The following is a 16,323-nucleotide window of genomic DNA, read 5'->3' as shown; positions in this document are numbered from 1 at the left end:
GAATCGGCTTGACCAGGGGTTCAGCCATGCCTGACCTACAACGACCGAGTCGTGATCCGTTTGATGGAAACATGGTCCGAGTGAAAAAAAATTCACAACTTTGTACGGAGTATAAGTCCTACCACAATCGAGTTCTCCCCCGCTCGTAGTAAGCAAATGGAGTGACCACTTTGTTAATACTGGATACGGAGTACATGAATGAGCTCCCAGACTAGAGAAATCTGACATTGCAGTCCCAAGACATGGGTTAGGTCAAGGTAGCTAGCTATAGAGCGCTGACAAAACACACACCGCAACATTCCTTCATATTGAGGTAGTCTGTAAAGTATGGTGTAGGCACTGTAAGAGGGAGGGGTGGTATACATACAGAAGTACAGTTTCTAATTTGATCATCTTTTTTTGGCTTGTTCAAAGCATCGACGTGTCAAGCATTTCATAAGCATAGATATAAAAAAAAAGACCTACTCGGTGCTTCTTTATTTACAAGCACAACGAACGTCTCTTCTCTTCCTTTGACTGGTCATGCATCTCTCTCACACACTCGGTAATTTTTCTGTCCTCTACCCCTCCCCAATTCTACCTGAAGGAACGGTGTGGAAAAGAAAGGAAAGGAAAGGAACGACCGTTGCTTCCACCATGTCACTCACCGCCTCAAAAAAGAAGAAGAAATCCTTGGTTTTCAAAGAGTAAGCCCACCAACACCACTGAGCAATGAATACCGATACCAGGTGCAGTAGGCAACTTGCGAGCGAGGTAGAAAGGCGAACCACTCGTTACTCGCTCACTATCACCACTGACAAGTGCATACTGCAACGAGTCTCAATCATTCCAATATCCATGCATGTTATGTACTCCGTACCTATACACCCTTATCCCTTCGCCCAATCCATTCTAATGGTCAATATGCTGTAAAAAGTCCCCAGCACGATGCAAAATATGTCATGAGTGCCTCCTCCTGTCACGATCTCGCCTCAATCAATTCGATCCCCTACCCAATTGTACTCAACTCCATGATGCTTCGAGGCACTCCGAGGTACGAATAGTAAAATCTTTCTGCGCCATGCTGACAATCACTCCCAGCTCGTGATGATCTTCACCTGCACATCTAAAACTAAATACCCGTACCAGTAGCTCTTGCTCTTCCATTCTCTTGAGCTTGAGCTTTTTGAAATTGTCGAATCAATCCAAGTGGCCCCAAAGCCCCCAACGCCGTAATCGCCTTGGGATCATTCTCGTCGTCCTCATTTTCACTGTCTGCTTCCGATGAAGACTCGACCTCGTATTTCCATGACCCAAGCTCTCCTGCTTCGTTGGTCGCGCTAAGGGAAACAGGTTGTTCAGCCACTGCAGCTAATGGTGGACCGTCAGCCTGGGCGCGCCTGTGATTCCCTCCATCAGGTGGCATCTCTTCAGCCATTCCATGAAGAGGAGTATCACGATCCCGGCGTTGTTTTCCTGTTGCGCCCGAGGCACGATGTCTTACTGCTGGCGGTGACCCCCCAAACCCGCTGGCTGAGGGTTGATGGTGAGGATCGAGCAACATCGACTGTAAGGGTGATCCGAGAGGCTGAGTGGAATGCAGCTGAGCTTGGCCTTGGCCTCCATGGTGCTGAGCGCCAACCCGGGGTGTACCCAAGGCCGCACGATTTGGGGACGACAAGAGACCTAGGCCTGCACCTCGGCGAATACCATCACTACCGCCGAAATTGTTGCCTTGTTCGGCGGCAGGAAACGTCGGTGAGAGCAACCCAGGCACGGGTGGGGGCATGTGCAATGGACGACGTGAGTGGTGATGATGATAGGGAAACCGAATATCTGTTTTCGGGTTGCGGGCATAGTCATTCATAAAGCCCCAATAACTCTGTTCCAGCTTATTGTCCTTGGGAGCGAAATAGTCGTCTCTCAGATAAGTCCCAAGGGCTTTGCCACTAGACTCGTTGGCATTTCTCACCGCCTCTTCTGGTTTCGTGGTTGTCGCAGCTTGAGGTCTAATGGCTCTTTCCATAAACCCAAACTCGGCAAAGGAGCAAACATATCCAATACCATCAACATGGACGGTAAACTCACGGAAGAAGTCGATGATTCGCTCACTGCATTTGGGTAGACTGAACCACAACACGAATGGTGTAAAGATCATGCTGAGTACCTCTTCAAGAAAGACGACCACTTTCATCTGATAGAACTGTGAGAATTCATCCTTGACTTCTACCGTGTGTAGTCGGCCTTCCCAATGGGCAGGGACATAATGAGTGAACTCGATGACTTCTTGAATCGAAAACGCCGTATCGTAGACCATATTATCGTCAGGCAATAGGCCACGAGCGACAGCCCATATCGAGCCAAAGACGCCAATGTAGAAGATGGAGGTTCGACCTGGAGTCACCTCGAAGTTCAAAAAGTTCTCCTGATCCAGGACGGTCGCGAGACCCAACACAGAAACCACAGCACCCGAGACCAAGCTAACGAATTTCGCGGTTTGAATTGTCTTGTCCTTTGGAAATTGGTTGAGGTATCTCGTGGCAAAGGGATAAGACATGTTGACGCGTCTCTGAAACAAGTGATACAACTCGTTGAACTCGCGGAATTTCCACTGAGCAAAACGGGTATACTCCCTTGACCCAATTTGAGCCGGGTTCTTTTGATATTCGTTGAAATTCTGGAAAAAATGCTTGGTAAGGGCGAATCCAGCCAAGAAAGGAGCGAAAACAAGGCTCACTATGCCCATGGTGATGAAACGTTTTCGTAAAGCATCCGAGAGGCTCTTGCGGTGAGTATCCTTGAGGAATAAAGGCCGGACTTGTCCCTTGTGATTGAAAACAAAGTCCATGATGCATAATTCAATGTTCCACTCCAAAGTGCGAGTAAAGAGCTTGCGATTGCGAAGAAAAGGTATCGGTAGCGTCAAGTCAAGGAGGTCCTTGTTCATCATAGCAATCATGTAGTTCTCCCTTCGCATCAATCGGCTAGCAATGTCATGAGCATCCATTCGCTGTTTATCCTGTGACCTCAGATAGCCACCCGGTCTTTTAGATGTGGAGGTAATTGTGGGATTCGAATCTCTCAAAGCCATCAGGCGGCTGACAACTTCTTGCCACGATATTGACTGGATTTCGGTTTCAGGAATGCCGAGAAGATGCAGGTAGAAGTCATGCATCTGTCTCAGGCGAAAGATGTCGAACACAGAAAGAACCAGGTTCCAAAGCCAGACGAAACTCGATATCCAGAGCAATGCGTTCGGTACAAATCCCATCTTGCTAGCACATCGTGGGATCAGTATGTCCGACATCTTGGTGCTGCCTTTGATTCCTTGATAATCGATGCATTGGGTGAGGAACAAGGAAAATCCGACGACAAAGGCGACGGTGATTAGGTTGAAGAACCGCATCAGCAGCATAGACCAGAAACCGTGACAGAGGTAATAGTTGTAGACATCAAGCAGGAAGTTGTCCAAGTCCGTCACATTGACCCAACGAAACATAGCCTTCTCTTTTGGGTCCGCATTCGCAAGACCACCTCCCCAGAATGGCCTGATCGGTACAGCAGAGTGTCTCTCATTGGTGTCGCTGTGATCCCGTGAGCGAGAACGTCGGCTGGGAGTGTCAAAATTTATGTCCTCCGGTAGAGGAAGGGCATCTGAGAAGTGACTTGGTGGTGGAGGAAGGGAGATTGAGTCATGCTCGTGAGTCCCGGCATTGGGATCGATCAACAGTGATGCCGGTACATCGTCATCCGCCTCTTCAACGTCCAAGAGCTTTTGAGACCTGGGGTATCTTGATCTGTTCGTAGCCCTGCTCTTGCCTTTGCCCGGGGCTCTCACTTGTCCGCGGCTATTGTTGAGGCCCTCCGCAAGACGAGAGCCGACGCGACTCTGGCTGAAGGTTGCGTTGCCGGTGCCTATGTCATGGAAGCCATCTCTTACATTTTGAGCTCCGGCCGCCAGACCGGCTCTTTCTTCCACGTCAGAAGCATCTGTGTCTTCGTCATGTTGGCGGAGAGTCTCGTAGATGGAAGCCGATGCATGATTCGAGCCTGTGAACCTCGAGATGAAGTTGGAAGCCATCGAGGGATCCCGACAAAGTCAGCCTGCAGGGTGACCCCGACAAAGACTGATTTCCACGTTCGTGAGTGAGTTTGTATAGAGAAGGGACAGGAAGTCGGCATGGACAATCACGACATCATCATCGCTTCGGAGCGTTTGTGCCTGCAGATGCAAGTGCAGACGCTCTTGCGCAGGCACATGACAACCCTTGAGCAGGCAAAGGTCGCGAGGATTACGGAGGAGAGTCGATCGAATTCTCAGAGTGTATGAATGGCGTTCGGCGGAGAAATGGCTCAGCAGGTCCTACAGACTCAATGTAGTCAAATTGATGCAGGAGAGGTGTCTCTTTGTTATGATGTTATTGATTAGAGTACACGGTATATGAGAGAGCCGTGGTTTGAGCGTCTCCAACAACAAGCAATGACATCTTGTTCTTCTCCGCAACGAGGGCAAATTCCGGAGTATAATTCAGCCCACCAGCTGATCATCCTCAGCCTCGTGCGCCTAAGGATGATCCTCCTGGAGACGACTCTCACATGTCCATGGATAATTAAATCCTAAGACGCCTTTGTTTCGTTACAGAATGGTCCAAGGTTTTCATGGTTCGCATGGAGGACTACATACATCTCTACTCCTCTCAGACTTTTTTCTAGTTGAATAATTCTATTTCAATAAAGGGTATCCTGTCATGAACATTATCGTGATGCGGAGTGCTGCCACTCGTGTCCCAGGCCGTCTATGAACAATCACAAGAACACAGCCACCAGGAGCAAGACGCCAAAACATGCAAAAATCCATTGTTGATGCTGACCACCTTTGGATTTCTCGAGCTTTTCCAGGCTGCCCAACTCCACAGCTAAGAGCACAACCAGTATGATCAGTCGGCTGAGGATGCCAGTGATGATCTTGAAACACAATAGCGGAAGCAGCGTGGTGGACACTATGCACGCGGGAACAAATCCGACGATCGATCCTGCAGAACCCGAGGCCGTCGAGTTGCCATGTAAGCAAATCAGGTCATCTTCGTGATCTAGGAATTTGGACTCTGGAGCCGAAAGCGGGTTATTATCTCTCAACCACGTTCGAAATCGATCGATGTCTGTGTGTGTTGGTGGCGCAGAGAGTTTTTGCACTTTCTGCGCAGAAAGGAGAGCTTGGTCTGTCATCGTCAGCTTAGGTGCATCAGTAGCGCCTGATCAAGCACGTACAGTATTGTTCGAGCTTGATATAAAGTCTTCCAAGGATCTCCAGTCGGTGGCTTTGAAGGTCAGATTGTGTCCATTCCCAGCTGAGACGTCTAGACGCTGGCGACATGCTACCGTCCACCTTGATCCGGCTTCTGCTATCTGACTGATCAAGAACGGATAGCTCATCCTCCATCTCAGATATCTCATCCTGTAACTGAAGCAACATTCGGTAGTTGCTCTTCTGAAATCGTCGAAACACGGGGGGCAGTTCTTCGTGGGTCAGCTTATGAGCAACGAGATCGTACCCGGAAAGAGTCGTCTCTTTGAGTGGTTGTGGAGTACTTTCACTGACGGATGGTCTGCGACGGCGTAGGTTCTCGGGGCTAGGTGTCCTTCTGCCCGCTTTGCTATAGTATGGTGTGTGAGTAGGACGGGGCACTGCAGGCCAATGAAACCGTAGGCGTCTCTCGTACGTCGTCGAGTCATTTGCCAGTTGCAGCTCGGACTCGGTTGTCTCCTGGGATTCCTCGGGCAAGGACGGTAGGTGGCCGTCAACCAAAGAATCAGTGTGTGGACGACAAATAAAGCTATCTCCCATCGAAATGCCCGAGTCCGAATTCAGGCTTCTGCTGACGCTCTCATTGTCTGATTCCTCGCGGACTTGATGATATTTATCCTGGACGGGTCGGGCAGCCTCGTCGTGTAGCGATGTGGCATTCTGCTCATCGTCTTGCACTAGGAAAGCAAAGACATCGACCGACTCGCACGGCATGCTCTGCTCTTTTTCGGGGGTTTCGGGCTTGGTCTTCGCCGAAGACGACGCCTTCCGATCCCTCGGCTTCTGTGGGCCCTTGGAGTGTGAGGACGATCGGCGTCGCTTTCCTGGTGCAGACGAGGATTTTCTATACGACTCTGGGGTAATTGTGGACGAGCTATCGTTTGATCCATGCGAACCACTAGTGATGGCAGAGAGAAGGGAGAGCTTGGAAGATCGGGCAGCCTTACTGACGCCAAAGGTATGACTGCGGCGTCGGTGGCCTTGACTGCGAACCGACACAAACATGTAGGAGAGACAAGAAAGTGGCTCGGGGGTCCTTGACTAACGGCTTCACGAAAGGAGCGGATGCAAACAGTAGCGACACCTAGCAATGACAGGCTCGATAGAAGCTGTAGTACCCATTATTCGAGATCAAAGTCGTCGCTAGGTGTAAGGGAATATCAGGTTGAGAGAGAGAGTGAGAGACAGTGCAATTGCTGCAGAGGTCATGCCTTGCGACAAAGGTCGAAGGTCAGATGAGCGGGACTCGACAGACAAGAGTTCAAGCATGGGAGGGGCCACAAACATGCCACAAACCACTCCGATACCCCAGGAAAAAAAGAGCGTGGCCAAGCGAAGGGAGCTCGTTGCCTCCTGAGTGATACAGGCGATGCAAGAGAGAAAAGACAGGCTGAACGAGAGAGGTGTTGAGTTTCAGAGGGCAGACGAGAAGTAATAATATTATTGCTCCAGTCAATGGGCGGTCCACCATCGACCAGAGCGAATGCGGACGAGGCGTAGGGAATTTCTGCCCAACACCGGTCGAGCCGGCAGACGCCAACGAAGAAAAGATGCCCAATTGTGGCCGGAAGCTGGCAGTGAAAGCATCATCCAGGGGATGCAGGTATCGGAAGCCAACACGAATGAGAAGGCGGTGGAGTGAGATCGGTGTGGCCTGAGATGATCGGATGAGAAAGACATTTTCAGCGAAAACCGACCTAGGGCGATATATAGACCAATAGATATCCTGGCGAATGCACTTAACCGTCTGTTTTCGTGGCCTCATGGGCGTTCAAGAACAGGCGCCTTGGATCCATCCCCGAAAGCAGCTATGTTGTCCGTATTGTGAAAAGGCCTATGTGTGGAAAACATCCCGGAGACAGGTCGAATAACTGGACGCACGGAAAGGAAAAAAAAAGATGGAAAGATCAGACGGATCATTACTGCGATGAAATGCAGGGTTCCAACGAGTCATAATGGGCCAACGCAGCCGCCTACGCAGGGAATTCCACTAAGACTGCAAGCTACCCGCATGGTCTTCTTTGCCGGAGGGGGAGCCATGCTTTCAAACAGCTTCGAGATACGCTGTACCGAGGAAAGAAAATACGGCAAGGAAAAATCGATGGGGTTTGGTGCACTGCCTCGAGTGACTTGCCTACTACTTCGTACCATGTCTAGGACCAGAAATACTGACCACGTTGAAGATCATCCCCAACACCTGTAATCAGAGACAGGCTTTGCTCCCACGAGCAAGTCAGGATGCTTGTCCTTCCATTGTTGGTCTGCATCATCAGGGAACCTCTCCTTTCCCCTCGGCACAAATCGAAGTGGCACCGTCCCTTTTCTCATCTGCAGCGAGATCATCACACTCAGACCGTTCAGCATGAGATCTCTCGCCCGATTAGCAGCCTTCTGCCATACATCTACCCGGTCATTCTCATTCATCGCGATGACTTCCTCGTCACTCGCCCATCGGTCGACGGCGAGTTCCACTGAGTACCTCTGCAGTAGTACCGCCAGCACAGCTAGGACTTCGACTTGAGCAAACCTCCGTCCTAGGCATGCCCGATACCCGTCGCTGAAGGGAATATAGGCGCCTCTCGCGGGCTTGAAGAGCCGGTCTGACGTATCGGCAGCCTCGTTGATACCTAATCCGTCCGACGTGACAGCCTCGTTGGGCATCTCCTTCTTCTCGCTGGCCGCAGTCGTTGACACCTCTCCATCCTCATCTAGTAGCCATCGCTCCGGTCGGAATTCTTCTAGATCGTTGTCAATATTTGCTACCGGGTGGACGGGTCTGCCGCCAGGCAATGTCGGCTTGTTGGTGGGCCAGTATTTCGGATTCTTCTGTACATTGGTGGTGGCCAGACTGATGTAGATACCTCCAGGCACCGTACACTGCTTGCCTTCAATGCTGATAGGTTGGTCAGTAACACCCCAGGTAGATTTCGGAATACCGATGACCGGTGGAACAAGTCGCAACTCTTCGGCGAGCACGGCACCGACCATGCCGCCAAAGAGTGAGGGCAGATCTCGGTCATAGTCCCATTGTGAAGGAGGCCTGCCCTCGAAAATCCGATCAAGATCTTTCTGCACTGCCCTTTGAGTTTGAGGAAACAGGGCTAGGAAGAGCAGGGAGAAATGAATCGAATTTGCCGCAGTCTCATGACCGGCGAGGATGAGAACGAACATGTTTCCGAGCACTTCTGAATCTGTGAGAGGAATGTCTTTGCTCGAGTCGTTCATTTGATTCTTCACCAGTTGGCTCAAAATGTCCATCTGGTCTTTGGTCTCCTCACCTGCTTTGAGTTTTTCCTTCTTGGACATGACGGCTTCTCTCATATAGTTGCCCCATTCCAGATAGGCTTCGTTGGCCTTTTGAAGCAGTTTGATCGGTATACGTGCCATCACCCACCGAGGCAGTAGAAACTGAAAGAGAATATTATCCAGCAAGCAGTGGATAGCGTAGGTATAGCTCATGGAGTGCCCTCCATCTCGATCGTCCTTTTGGTTTTGTATCTTCGAGGCGTCGTTGTAGTTGATGTCGATATCAGCCTTTGCATCTGCAGAGGGCCATTCCAACTTGCGACCAAAGCCTGCTCGACTGATGACATATAGACTTAGTCGCATCGTGTCATCCATGACTCGGTCGACAGTCTGGCCGCCCTTGCCATCGGGGCCGACCCAGGAGGACAGCATCGCATTGGCGAGATCTATGCTCTCAGCCCAAACAAGATGATTGTTCTTCTCCGTGAATGGTGGGCTCGTCGCTTTGCGATGCTGGCGCCACATGGAACCTTCGGTGGACACCACATTTTTGCCGTAGATATCCAGGGACCGGTAAATGGCCGTAGGCTTTGGAAAGTCGTTCCTCCGTGTGGTGATCTGGTGGATGACCGCAGGATCGGCCGTGTGCATGATGATGCCCCCCGGCGACACCAGCAGAAACGTATCATGTCCCATCCGCTGAAAGACTTCGATGCTGTAATTGAAGTTGAAGTCCGGCAGGCAAAAGTCCACCCACCACGTCCATCTCCGAGGCAGTTTGGCCAGCAAAGGGAGATAGAGCCGGTGAGTGACGAGCCAGAATCTGTTGAGATAGTAGACTGGGACAACGACGTACACGATTCCTGAGCTTCTGGCTTTTTGGATGTTGCGGAAGAGGTTGATGAAGGTAGTGACCGAGGTGTAAATTAGATAGAGGAAGCCCACCAACAGTATCAACGAAGGCATCGTGGCTGTTCCCCTTCCCACAAGCACAATTCCAAAACAAAAATCAAGAAGTTAAAAGCTTTTTTTTAAGTACGCATTGTAGGCAAATCAAGGGGTCACCAACGAGTAGCTGAGAAAGTCGCGAAAGTTAGAAAGAGGTGCTCGAAGGGTTATATGTGAGACGGCGAATGTTTGACCGCCAGAAGAGGAATAGCTCACAAAATATCCTTCTTGAAGGAGAAATACATATCCCTGTTTCAATCAGTGATTGGCGAGTGTCCCAGTTAGAGAACCCTTGTGGCGATAGGGACGAACATTTTGGCGTACTCCTCCTCAAGGTTCTGCGAGTCGAAGGTGGCCGTTTCAAGCCAGAGATGCTACGTTATAAGCCAGGGTGTGAATGTGCCGCAGTCTCGCCGTCATTGTCATCATGTTAAATCCACCTCAACCAAGAGAAAAGATATGTCAACGTCAAATGCTCTTTCCAAGCCCAATGGCAAGTGGGCGAGTTTCTCCTTGAACTCTCCATCACAGCGAGTCACAATCCGCCGACGGGGACACAAGATCGAACCGAGCCGAGCTCGCAAGGTCGCTTCGAGGTCTTCCACCAATTACAGGTGAGACGAACATTCAGCGTTCAAAGCTACTCTAGAAGCGAAGTCTACTGGTAAGCTTTTGTGTCAGAGCGAAAGAACTAATCGATGTATTCATAGGATATAGGAAATACAAGTCATCAAACTCCTGGGTTGCTATTCAAGGAAAAAATCCCGTCTCTTCTGCACTCGTACACGTCCACCCCCACGAACCGGAGAACCCTGACCTGATAAGGAAGACCATCAGCACCCTTGTTACCTATACCTCACCCCATTCCTTCGCCGTATTGCAATCCATTGTTTGCTGTTGTACCTGCCAGTTCCTCACCTTCTAAGCGGTCGCCGACTCTAGGTGGGTGCCTTGTGCCTCGGCTGCTGGCTTCTCAGTCTGCACCGGGCTGGCTATTGGCTCGGCGGCGGCGCTGGCAGTTTCGGAGGTAGTACCGGTGGGCATCAGGTTAGATCCTAGTCCACCGGCATTGGAATGGATTGGCTCAAGTTGAGGCTCCCACGTCTGCAATTCTTGTTCGGCATCAGACAAGACTTTCCTAGCTTCATTGACGTGCTCGAACGGCTGGCGCACATCTCCTGGCACCACGGGAGTATCGTCGAGCAGGTTCAACAAACGACGACCATACTTGGCGAGAATGATCTGCTTCTCTGCCCGTTCAATGGTCGCGGCGAAGTGCACGTCATATGCCTCTTTGACCTTTTGACGAGTCTGTGGGATTGGTTAGCACTCCATCTACTTGGAGGGCGGTCGAGTCTCGAGGATACTCACGATATTGGTAAGCTGCGCCTCTGCAACTAGGTTCTGGGCCTCAGCGCGCACGAGCTCCTGTTCCAGTGTGACTAGCTTAGGACTCGAGGGCTCCTTGTACTTGAGCTTTTGAATCTCATCGCTGATCTTGGCCTTCTGATCTCTGCTGGGTTGTACACTGCTCTCAATGTTTCTGATCTGTTTGAGGATGGCGCGGTAGTCCTCGAGATTTTGTGCGAATAGATCCTCCTGTTCCCCTATCTCAGAGAGAATCACGCCAATCTTGTCCGAGATATCCGAGATGGCATCATCGTTGGTCGACTCGCCCCAGTCAGACAGCTGCGAGGCAATCGACAGGCGCTCACGACCTGCAGTCTCGTATGCGCCGATGGCGTGGTTTTCGGTCTTGATCAACTTGTAAAGCTTCTTGGAGAGCTCAGCCTGCTGGATTCCACGCAGCGTAGAAATGGAGAAGGTGTGCTTGGACGCTTCTTTGGCATGGTCGTCCTTCTTACGGGAGCGGATGGACAGGGCTCGGTTCATGGTGGGCAGGAGTGTCAAGGTGAGTACTAAGCGACGAAGGATTCAGGCGTGCAGCAGCGATATCCGTATGGTCTACTCGTACGGGGTAGGAAGTAGATCGAATGCAATTCTGTTCCAGCGAGCTTCTGGAGAAAGGGAAGATCAAGATAGATCTGGAATGCAGGGAAGAACGCCAGAGACACAAGTGACGTCAACGGCACTTTTTGCGCATTTGGAGGGGCATCGATGATCAACTACCTCCAATTTATCGACTTGGTGATCCACCAATTTTCCATGTACAATACTAGGCGATACAAATGTTGTGGCTGGTATGAGTAGAACAAGTACACGATGTTTCCATGAGTGCAGGCACAATACGGAGTACTGCATGGGAATTCAGGTAATTCTGTATTGACTGCTTCGAAGACAACAAATTGAAAAGATGAGGTGATAACTTCCTCCCCTCGGCCCAGTACAGAGAACACAGTGGTACTTGTACCTGTACTATTAATGAACTGGTACCTTTAAACTGGTACCACCAATGATGATGTCATCCCACCATTATCAGCAGCTGAAGCACCTGCTCATACATACCATGATTACACACCAGATTCTTCCTTAATACTTTGCAGTTGAGGTGCCTGTTTCTCGGATACTCGTGGATCATCATCCGTCTCATCCAACGCTGCAAACCAGTACGAGTACAAATTCATTCAATCATAATATTGTCGACTCCTTCTTTCCTCCCTCACCACCCGTGTTCTGCTCCCGCTGCGTCTTGGGTCGTGGAATGAATGGCTCGAATTGTGGTCGAAGCTTCGAGATGGGCGATGACCGGACGTCTCTCGCCTGGTGACGGTCTCACGTCGGTAGCTCGCCACTTCGGGTCGAGACACGTATTCTCGAGAGTAGCGAGGCTGCTTTCTCTCCCGCCTCCTGATGATGATGGCTTCGTCGTCACGACCGCCTCCTCCAAAACACATGGTTAGGTGTTGTTTTTGTTCTGGTTATGTTTTGCTTCGGACTTGCTTGACAGGTGCACACTCTGTTGATCAATATTCCAAATGATCAATGATCGTAACCGTTTTCAAAATGTCTGGTGGATGTGTATTGAGTTATGTAGAGAATTGTGAGACACGCTCCAGGTAGATAAGTATTTGAGGTAGGTATATATATATATACACGTTGTCATTTCTGTGTAGTCAGATGATCTTTGCACAGCCCTGAAGATGAAGAAAAGGCAACGAGGCAGAGTACGGAGTGGACTAACCGGTGAAATCACCCAGCAGCAAAAAAAGAAAAAAGGGTTCTGGCGAGTTCTTAAAGTACTTCGAGATTGGCGAGCTGACGATAGGCTGTCTTACCACGTTTCGTTTTTAGCATGTCTTAGAAAAAGTGCAATTAGAGGCCTTGGGTGGTTGGTTCCTTGTTTTGTTCGATTTGACTCCGTCTCTCTCCTCGCCCCAGAATCCTTACTAGCAAGGAACACTGGAAGCGTACCTAACTCCGTACCCTTGTCCAAGGTCTTTGACGACATCACCATTACCATCATCTTTGGTGGCTGGGAATATCGTCCACCGTCTCCGCAAGTTTCCTTCGGTACGGAGTACATTGTACTCGTTAGTACCGTGAGCGGAAACGGAGTATTCTTGAAGCCAGTCGAGGCTAAGGGATAACCACGGGCTGAAGGCGACCAAGTTGAGTACTTCATCCAAGAATGGCTGGGCAGCAAAACGTCCGGTGTCTGTTGCGTTCTCTCTACCTCTGATGTCTCAGGTACAGTAATTCAACAAAGCCACACGCACAAAAAGAAGAGTTATGTAAGGGTGCAAACTGGGGTTCCCTTCTCCTGTCGGCTGTATGAAGCAAACCGAGTCCAAAGACTCTTTCTATCCTACGGAGTATGTACGCTCACAACAACGGGCTCACTGGTTCTCCAAATATGTCGTCAGTCCATGGGACGACTCGAGCCTCTTGGGAAAGAAAAATTGTTCCAATAAAAGCCTCTCATAGTCATACATGAATGAATATTTGTTCTTTTTACCATAGTCAGTCTCTTTCTGGTAAACATGATGCCCTCAATCCAACTCGAAAGAGAAAAGACTTCTGATGTAGCCCGTGCTTGCATTAGTACTAGCAGATTAAACAATTTCAACGAGAAACTTCCACCGTTTGACCAGTAATACCAGCGGCCGCTGTGGTCGCCGCAGCAGAAGCACTCGCCTCGCTACTGGCTCGGTCCGGCGTGTTCGAGAACCTCCCATAACTTGTTGCTGCACCTGGCCCCGGAATTGACGGCGTCGCACTCGGTAAGCCGGGCGTTCCTGACGGCTGTCTCGGCATCTGATATGGTGTTTGAGGCTGCTGCGGTCCTGGATATTGTCTCGGCGGGAAACTCTGCCCGTTGGTCAAGGGGGCCTTTTGAGGGGATGCCGCCGAATGTCCCGTCATCGCAAGAAGAGAATTGTCCTGGGGTGGTCGTTGTTGGTACCCTGGTTGACCAGGACGTGGACCATAAGCGGGGGTCTGAGGAGGTTGCACTGCTCCAGGTCCAGCGCTGCTGTAATTGCCGTAGCCATTTGCCATATTACGCTGAACTTGCTGGATGGTGGCACGGTTGGTGTAAGGGGTGTTGGCTGGCTGGTGGTAGGGCGTTTGCGAGTATGCGGGCCGCGGTGCTGCAGCAGGGGTCTGATAGTTCTGGGTTGCTGTTCTCATGCCATAGCCGGTCATGGGAGGGACCGACGCATTGTACGTACGAGCCTGTGTGTTGTATGGGGTTTGGGTTACGTTCCCTTGAGGATAGGCACGGGGTATACCTTGAGGGATGGCAGTACGAGCAACAGGAGTAGGAGCCGCAGTAGGTTGTCGTGCCGCTTGTGTCCTCCAGTCTTCGATCGTCGACCGAGCCGTGCCTGGCTGGTCGGGCGGTTCGACCAAAATTTTGGTTGAAATGTTCAAGTCCTCGAGTTGATCACCGTTCAATTTGGCCACCGCAAAAGGCGGTAACGACGAAATCAGTATCTTGAGTTGATCCCGTAGCATCCCAAACACATCAAATTCCCCATCACTCGGTTGGGGCATGTTGACCGAATATGGGTTATTAGGGTTGACCTTCAATTCGAGCATACGATTTCGCTGGTACGAAGTCAGAGACTCAATGAGGCCAGAGATTTCTTCGAGCAGCGCATCCGCATCCGGATCCTCAGCGTCACCTGAGGCATCGTCCAACGGCTCGGGCTCGAAATTGGCAATGACATCAGGCAAATCTGCAAACTCGTCCTCAGCAGCGACAGCTGTATTGGCCAGTTCTTCAGAGTCTTGCGTTTTGAATATTCTGCTCATCTTCTGCCTGCCGTACTTGTGCCACCAGAAGCGACTTCTGTCTTGTTCGGGTATCAGGTATCCTCTGACAGTCGAATTGTCTTTATTAGGAGCAAAGGATGTGTACGCCGAGGTAAACAATCCATCGGTTTCTTCTTGCTTGCGTTTGGGTTGACTTTGGTTGCGAGCGTCTCCAGAGCCATAGGAGAGCCAGGAGCCAGTGCCTAAGTTCGTCAACTTGAAATCTCCGTTTATCGGGAGGTTTGTATTGGCGCGTGGGAGATATGGTGTGAAATTGAGAGTAGTAGTACCAAAAGCTCTGTTAGAGGCAGGCTGTGGCGCTTGGAGCTTCGCGTATTGATTCGGTGGTCGGCCAAACTCGCCAAAGACCTTTGCGTTCCGCTTGGGTTTGACATCGTTATTTCCAACAGTCGTGTAGTCGGTCAGCTGGATTCCATTTGGGAGTATAGATTCATCGATTTCGTCTTTCTGCTGATTCAGTTCCAGTCCTGAGAACAATACGCTAGAAGTGCTTTGTGCTGGGGTGACTCCGGGAATATAGCTGCGTAAAGAGATGACATGTTTCGGTGCTTGAGTGATCGGTATTGCTTTTGCCAACTCTTCAGATTCTGTCTTGATTGTAACGCCGTTCGCGTCCTTCGACTTGTCTCTGTCGCATTTTGACAACAATTCCAAAACCGCGTCCAGCTGTTCTTGTAGGTTGGACGATGAGTGGACTTCTGAGTCTCCGTTCCCGTTTGAGGTGGAGACATCATCGAGCAGCGCAGCCTTCACAATGTTGACATCTTGTTTGAGTGCGTCAAAAGACGTGTAGACACCTGCGAGAATTCTCTCTTCGATGGTCTCATTAGTGGATTCGACTTTGGCGAGACGCGCTCTCTTAAGGTCTGGGGCTTCCGGATCGGTTGTTGGTATGGGGAATTTCAGTAACGAAGGAGTTGTATCGTGCCTGAAGCACCATGTTAGCCATATGAAGGATTGACATAGAGAAGACACATACTTCCGAATCAATAGCAGAGTGTCCTTCAGCACAGCTTGCAATGAGAATTGTTTTGTGTTGGCGGGTGGATGCGTGGGTTCTGGAGTTTCTGTACGCTTCCGTTTTCCAAGGTGTGAGGTAGAATTGTTAGAAACGACATCTTCCATCTTCGCCTCTCCATTCACTTCCCCGTTTACTTCAGCCATATTGGCACCGGACAGGTCAGTGCAACCGGCCTCCGGCAAAAGGTAATCGTGAATGTGTAAGTATCAATGAGTCGATTCTTCGATTGCATCAGAATCTAAACGCGCGTTTATCGAAGCTCTCCAATTTTACTCCCCCTTGCTGAAAAGTGTCTTTCGTGTCTGCAGGTATCGTTTGTTGTTGATCGGGTCGCAAATGAGCGGAGGGGGAAAAGTGTTCGCAAGGGTTGCTCAAGATTGTCGGACGCGTGAGGTTCAGTCGGAAGTATTGGAATTCAATATTGCCTGCACCAGACAGTACGCGAGGTGCCGGCGAGGTGGTGTCGCTAACAACGTACTGGCTTTCGTGGGATTTGGGACTTTGCGGGATGCGATGCGATGCACGCGAATGGATCGTGTCTCGTTGCTGGTCTTTTCGTAGCGCTTTGCAAGCCTGGCCCAATTGG

The 16,323-nt window shown here is 50.4% G+C and overlaps 5 protein-coding genes across 5 annotated transcripts; all 5 read right to left on the bottom strand.

Annotated features, from left to right (window-relative positions):
• Positions 1–513: 513 nt before the first annotated feature.
• On the bottom strand, positions 514–4,410 carry PV06_10415 (uncharacterized protein). Its single transcript, XM_016411967.1, has one exon. It carries the CDS (start codon positions 4,058–4,060, stop codon positions 1,112–1,114), a length of 2,949 nt encoding a protein of 982 aa, XP_016257587.1. The 5' UTR covers positions 4,061–4,410; the 3' UTR covers positions 514–1,111.
• Positions 4,411–4,700: 290 nt separating this feature from the next.
• PV06_10414 (uncharacterized protein) lies at positions 4,701–6,667 on the bottom strand. Its single transcript, XM_016411966.1, has 2 exons — positions 5,248–6,667; positions 4,701–5,198 (listed from the first exon to the last, which is right to left on the bottom strand). Exons 1-2 carry the CDS (start codon positions 6,287–6,289, stop codon positions 4,786–4,788), a joined length of 1,455 nt encoding a protein of 484 aa, XP_016257586.1. The 5' UTR covers positions 6,290–6,667; the 3' UTR covers positions 4,701–4,785.
• Positions 6,668–7,377: 710 nt separating this feature from the next.
• PV06_10413 (uncharacterized protein) lies at positions 7,378–9,778 on the bottom strand. Its single transcript, XM_016411965.1, has 2 exons — positions 9,695–9,778; positions 7,378–9,605 (listed from the first exon to the last, which is right to left on the bottom strand). The coding sequence occupies exon 2, from the start codon at positions 9,494–9,496 to the stop codon at positions 7,469–7,471; it is 2,028 nt and encodes a 675-aa protein (XP_016257585.1). The 5' UTR covers positions 9,497–9,605; positions 9,695–9,778; the 3' UTR covers positions 7,378–7,468.
• Positions 9,779–10,148: 370 nt separating this feature from the next.
• Positions 10,149–12,697, bottom strand: PV06_10412 (uncharacterized protein). The gene is made up of 2 exons (XM_016411964.1): positions 10,850–12,697; positions 10,149–10,789 (listed from the first exon to the last, which is right to left on the bottom strand). Exons 1-2 carry the CDS (start codon positions 11,369–11,371, stop codon positions 10,400–10,402), a joined length of 912 nt encoding a protein of 303 aa, XP_016257584.1. The 5' UTR covers positions 11,372–12,697; the 3' UTR covers positions 10,149–10,399.
• Positions 12,698–13,143: 446 nt separating this feature from the next.
• Positions 13,144–16,243, bottom strand: PV06_10411 (uncharacterized protein). Its single transcript, XM_016411963.1, has 2 exons — positions 15,696–16,243; positions 13,144–15,644 (listed from the first exon to the last, which is right to left on the bottom strand). Exons 1-2 carry the CDS (start codon positions 15,878–15,880, stop codon positions 13,502–13,504), a joined length of 2,328 nt encoding a protein of 775 aa, XP_016257583.1. The 5' UTR covers positions 15,881–16,243; the 3' UTR covers positions 13,144–13,501.
• Positions 16,244–16,323: the final 80 nt, after the last annotated feature.

This window comes from Exophiala oligosperma (genome assembly GCF_000835515.1).
Source record: "Exophiala oligosperma strain CBS 72588 unplaced genomic scaffold supercont1.13, whole genome shotgun sequence".
Taxonomy (NCBI): Eukaryota; Fungi; Ascomycota; class Eurotiomycetes; order Chaetothyriales; family Herpotrichiellaceae; genus Exophiala; species Exophiala oligosperma.
The sequence above is the reverse complement of the archived record's forward strand: the minus strand, read 5'-3'. Positions and strand labels throughout refer to the sequence as shown.

Excerpts from the sequence above, each read along its gene's own strand:
- PV06_10415 (XM_016411967.1), bottom strand. The coding sequence starts at position 4,060 with ATGGCTTCCAACTTCATCTCGAGGTTCACAGGCTCGAATCATGCATCG.
- PV06_10414 (XM_016411966.1), bottom strand. The coding sequence starts at position 6,289 with ATGTTTGTGTCGGTTCGCAGTCAAGGCCACCGACGCCGCAGTCATACC. Across the intron at positions 5,199-5,247 it reads TATCAAGCTCGAACAATACT|ACCAAGCTCTCCTTTCTGCG; the intron begins GTACGTGCTTGA and ends TGACGATGACAG.
- PV06_10413 (XM_016411965.1), bottom strand. The coding sequence starts at position 9,496 with ATGCCTTCGTTGATACTGTTGGTGGGCTTCCTCTATCTAATTTACACC.
- PV06_10412 (XM_016411964.1), bottom strand. The coding sequence starts at position 11,371 with ATGAACCGAGCCCTGTCCATCCGCTCCCGTAAGAAGGACGACCATGCC. Across the intron at positions 10,790-10,849 it reads AGGCGCAGCTTACCAATATC|ACTCGTCAAAAGGTCAAAGA; the intron begins GTGAGTATCCTC and ends CCAATCCCACAG.
- PV06_10411 (XM_016411963.1), bottom strand. The coding sequence starts at position 15,880 with ATGGCTGAAGTAAACGGGGAAGTGAATGGAGAGGCGAAGATGGAAGAT. Across the intron at positions 15,645-15,695 it reads ACTCTGCTATTGATTCGGAA|GCACGATACAACTCCTTCGT; the intron begins GTATGTGTCTTC and ends ATGGTGCTTCAG.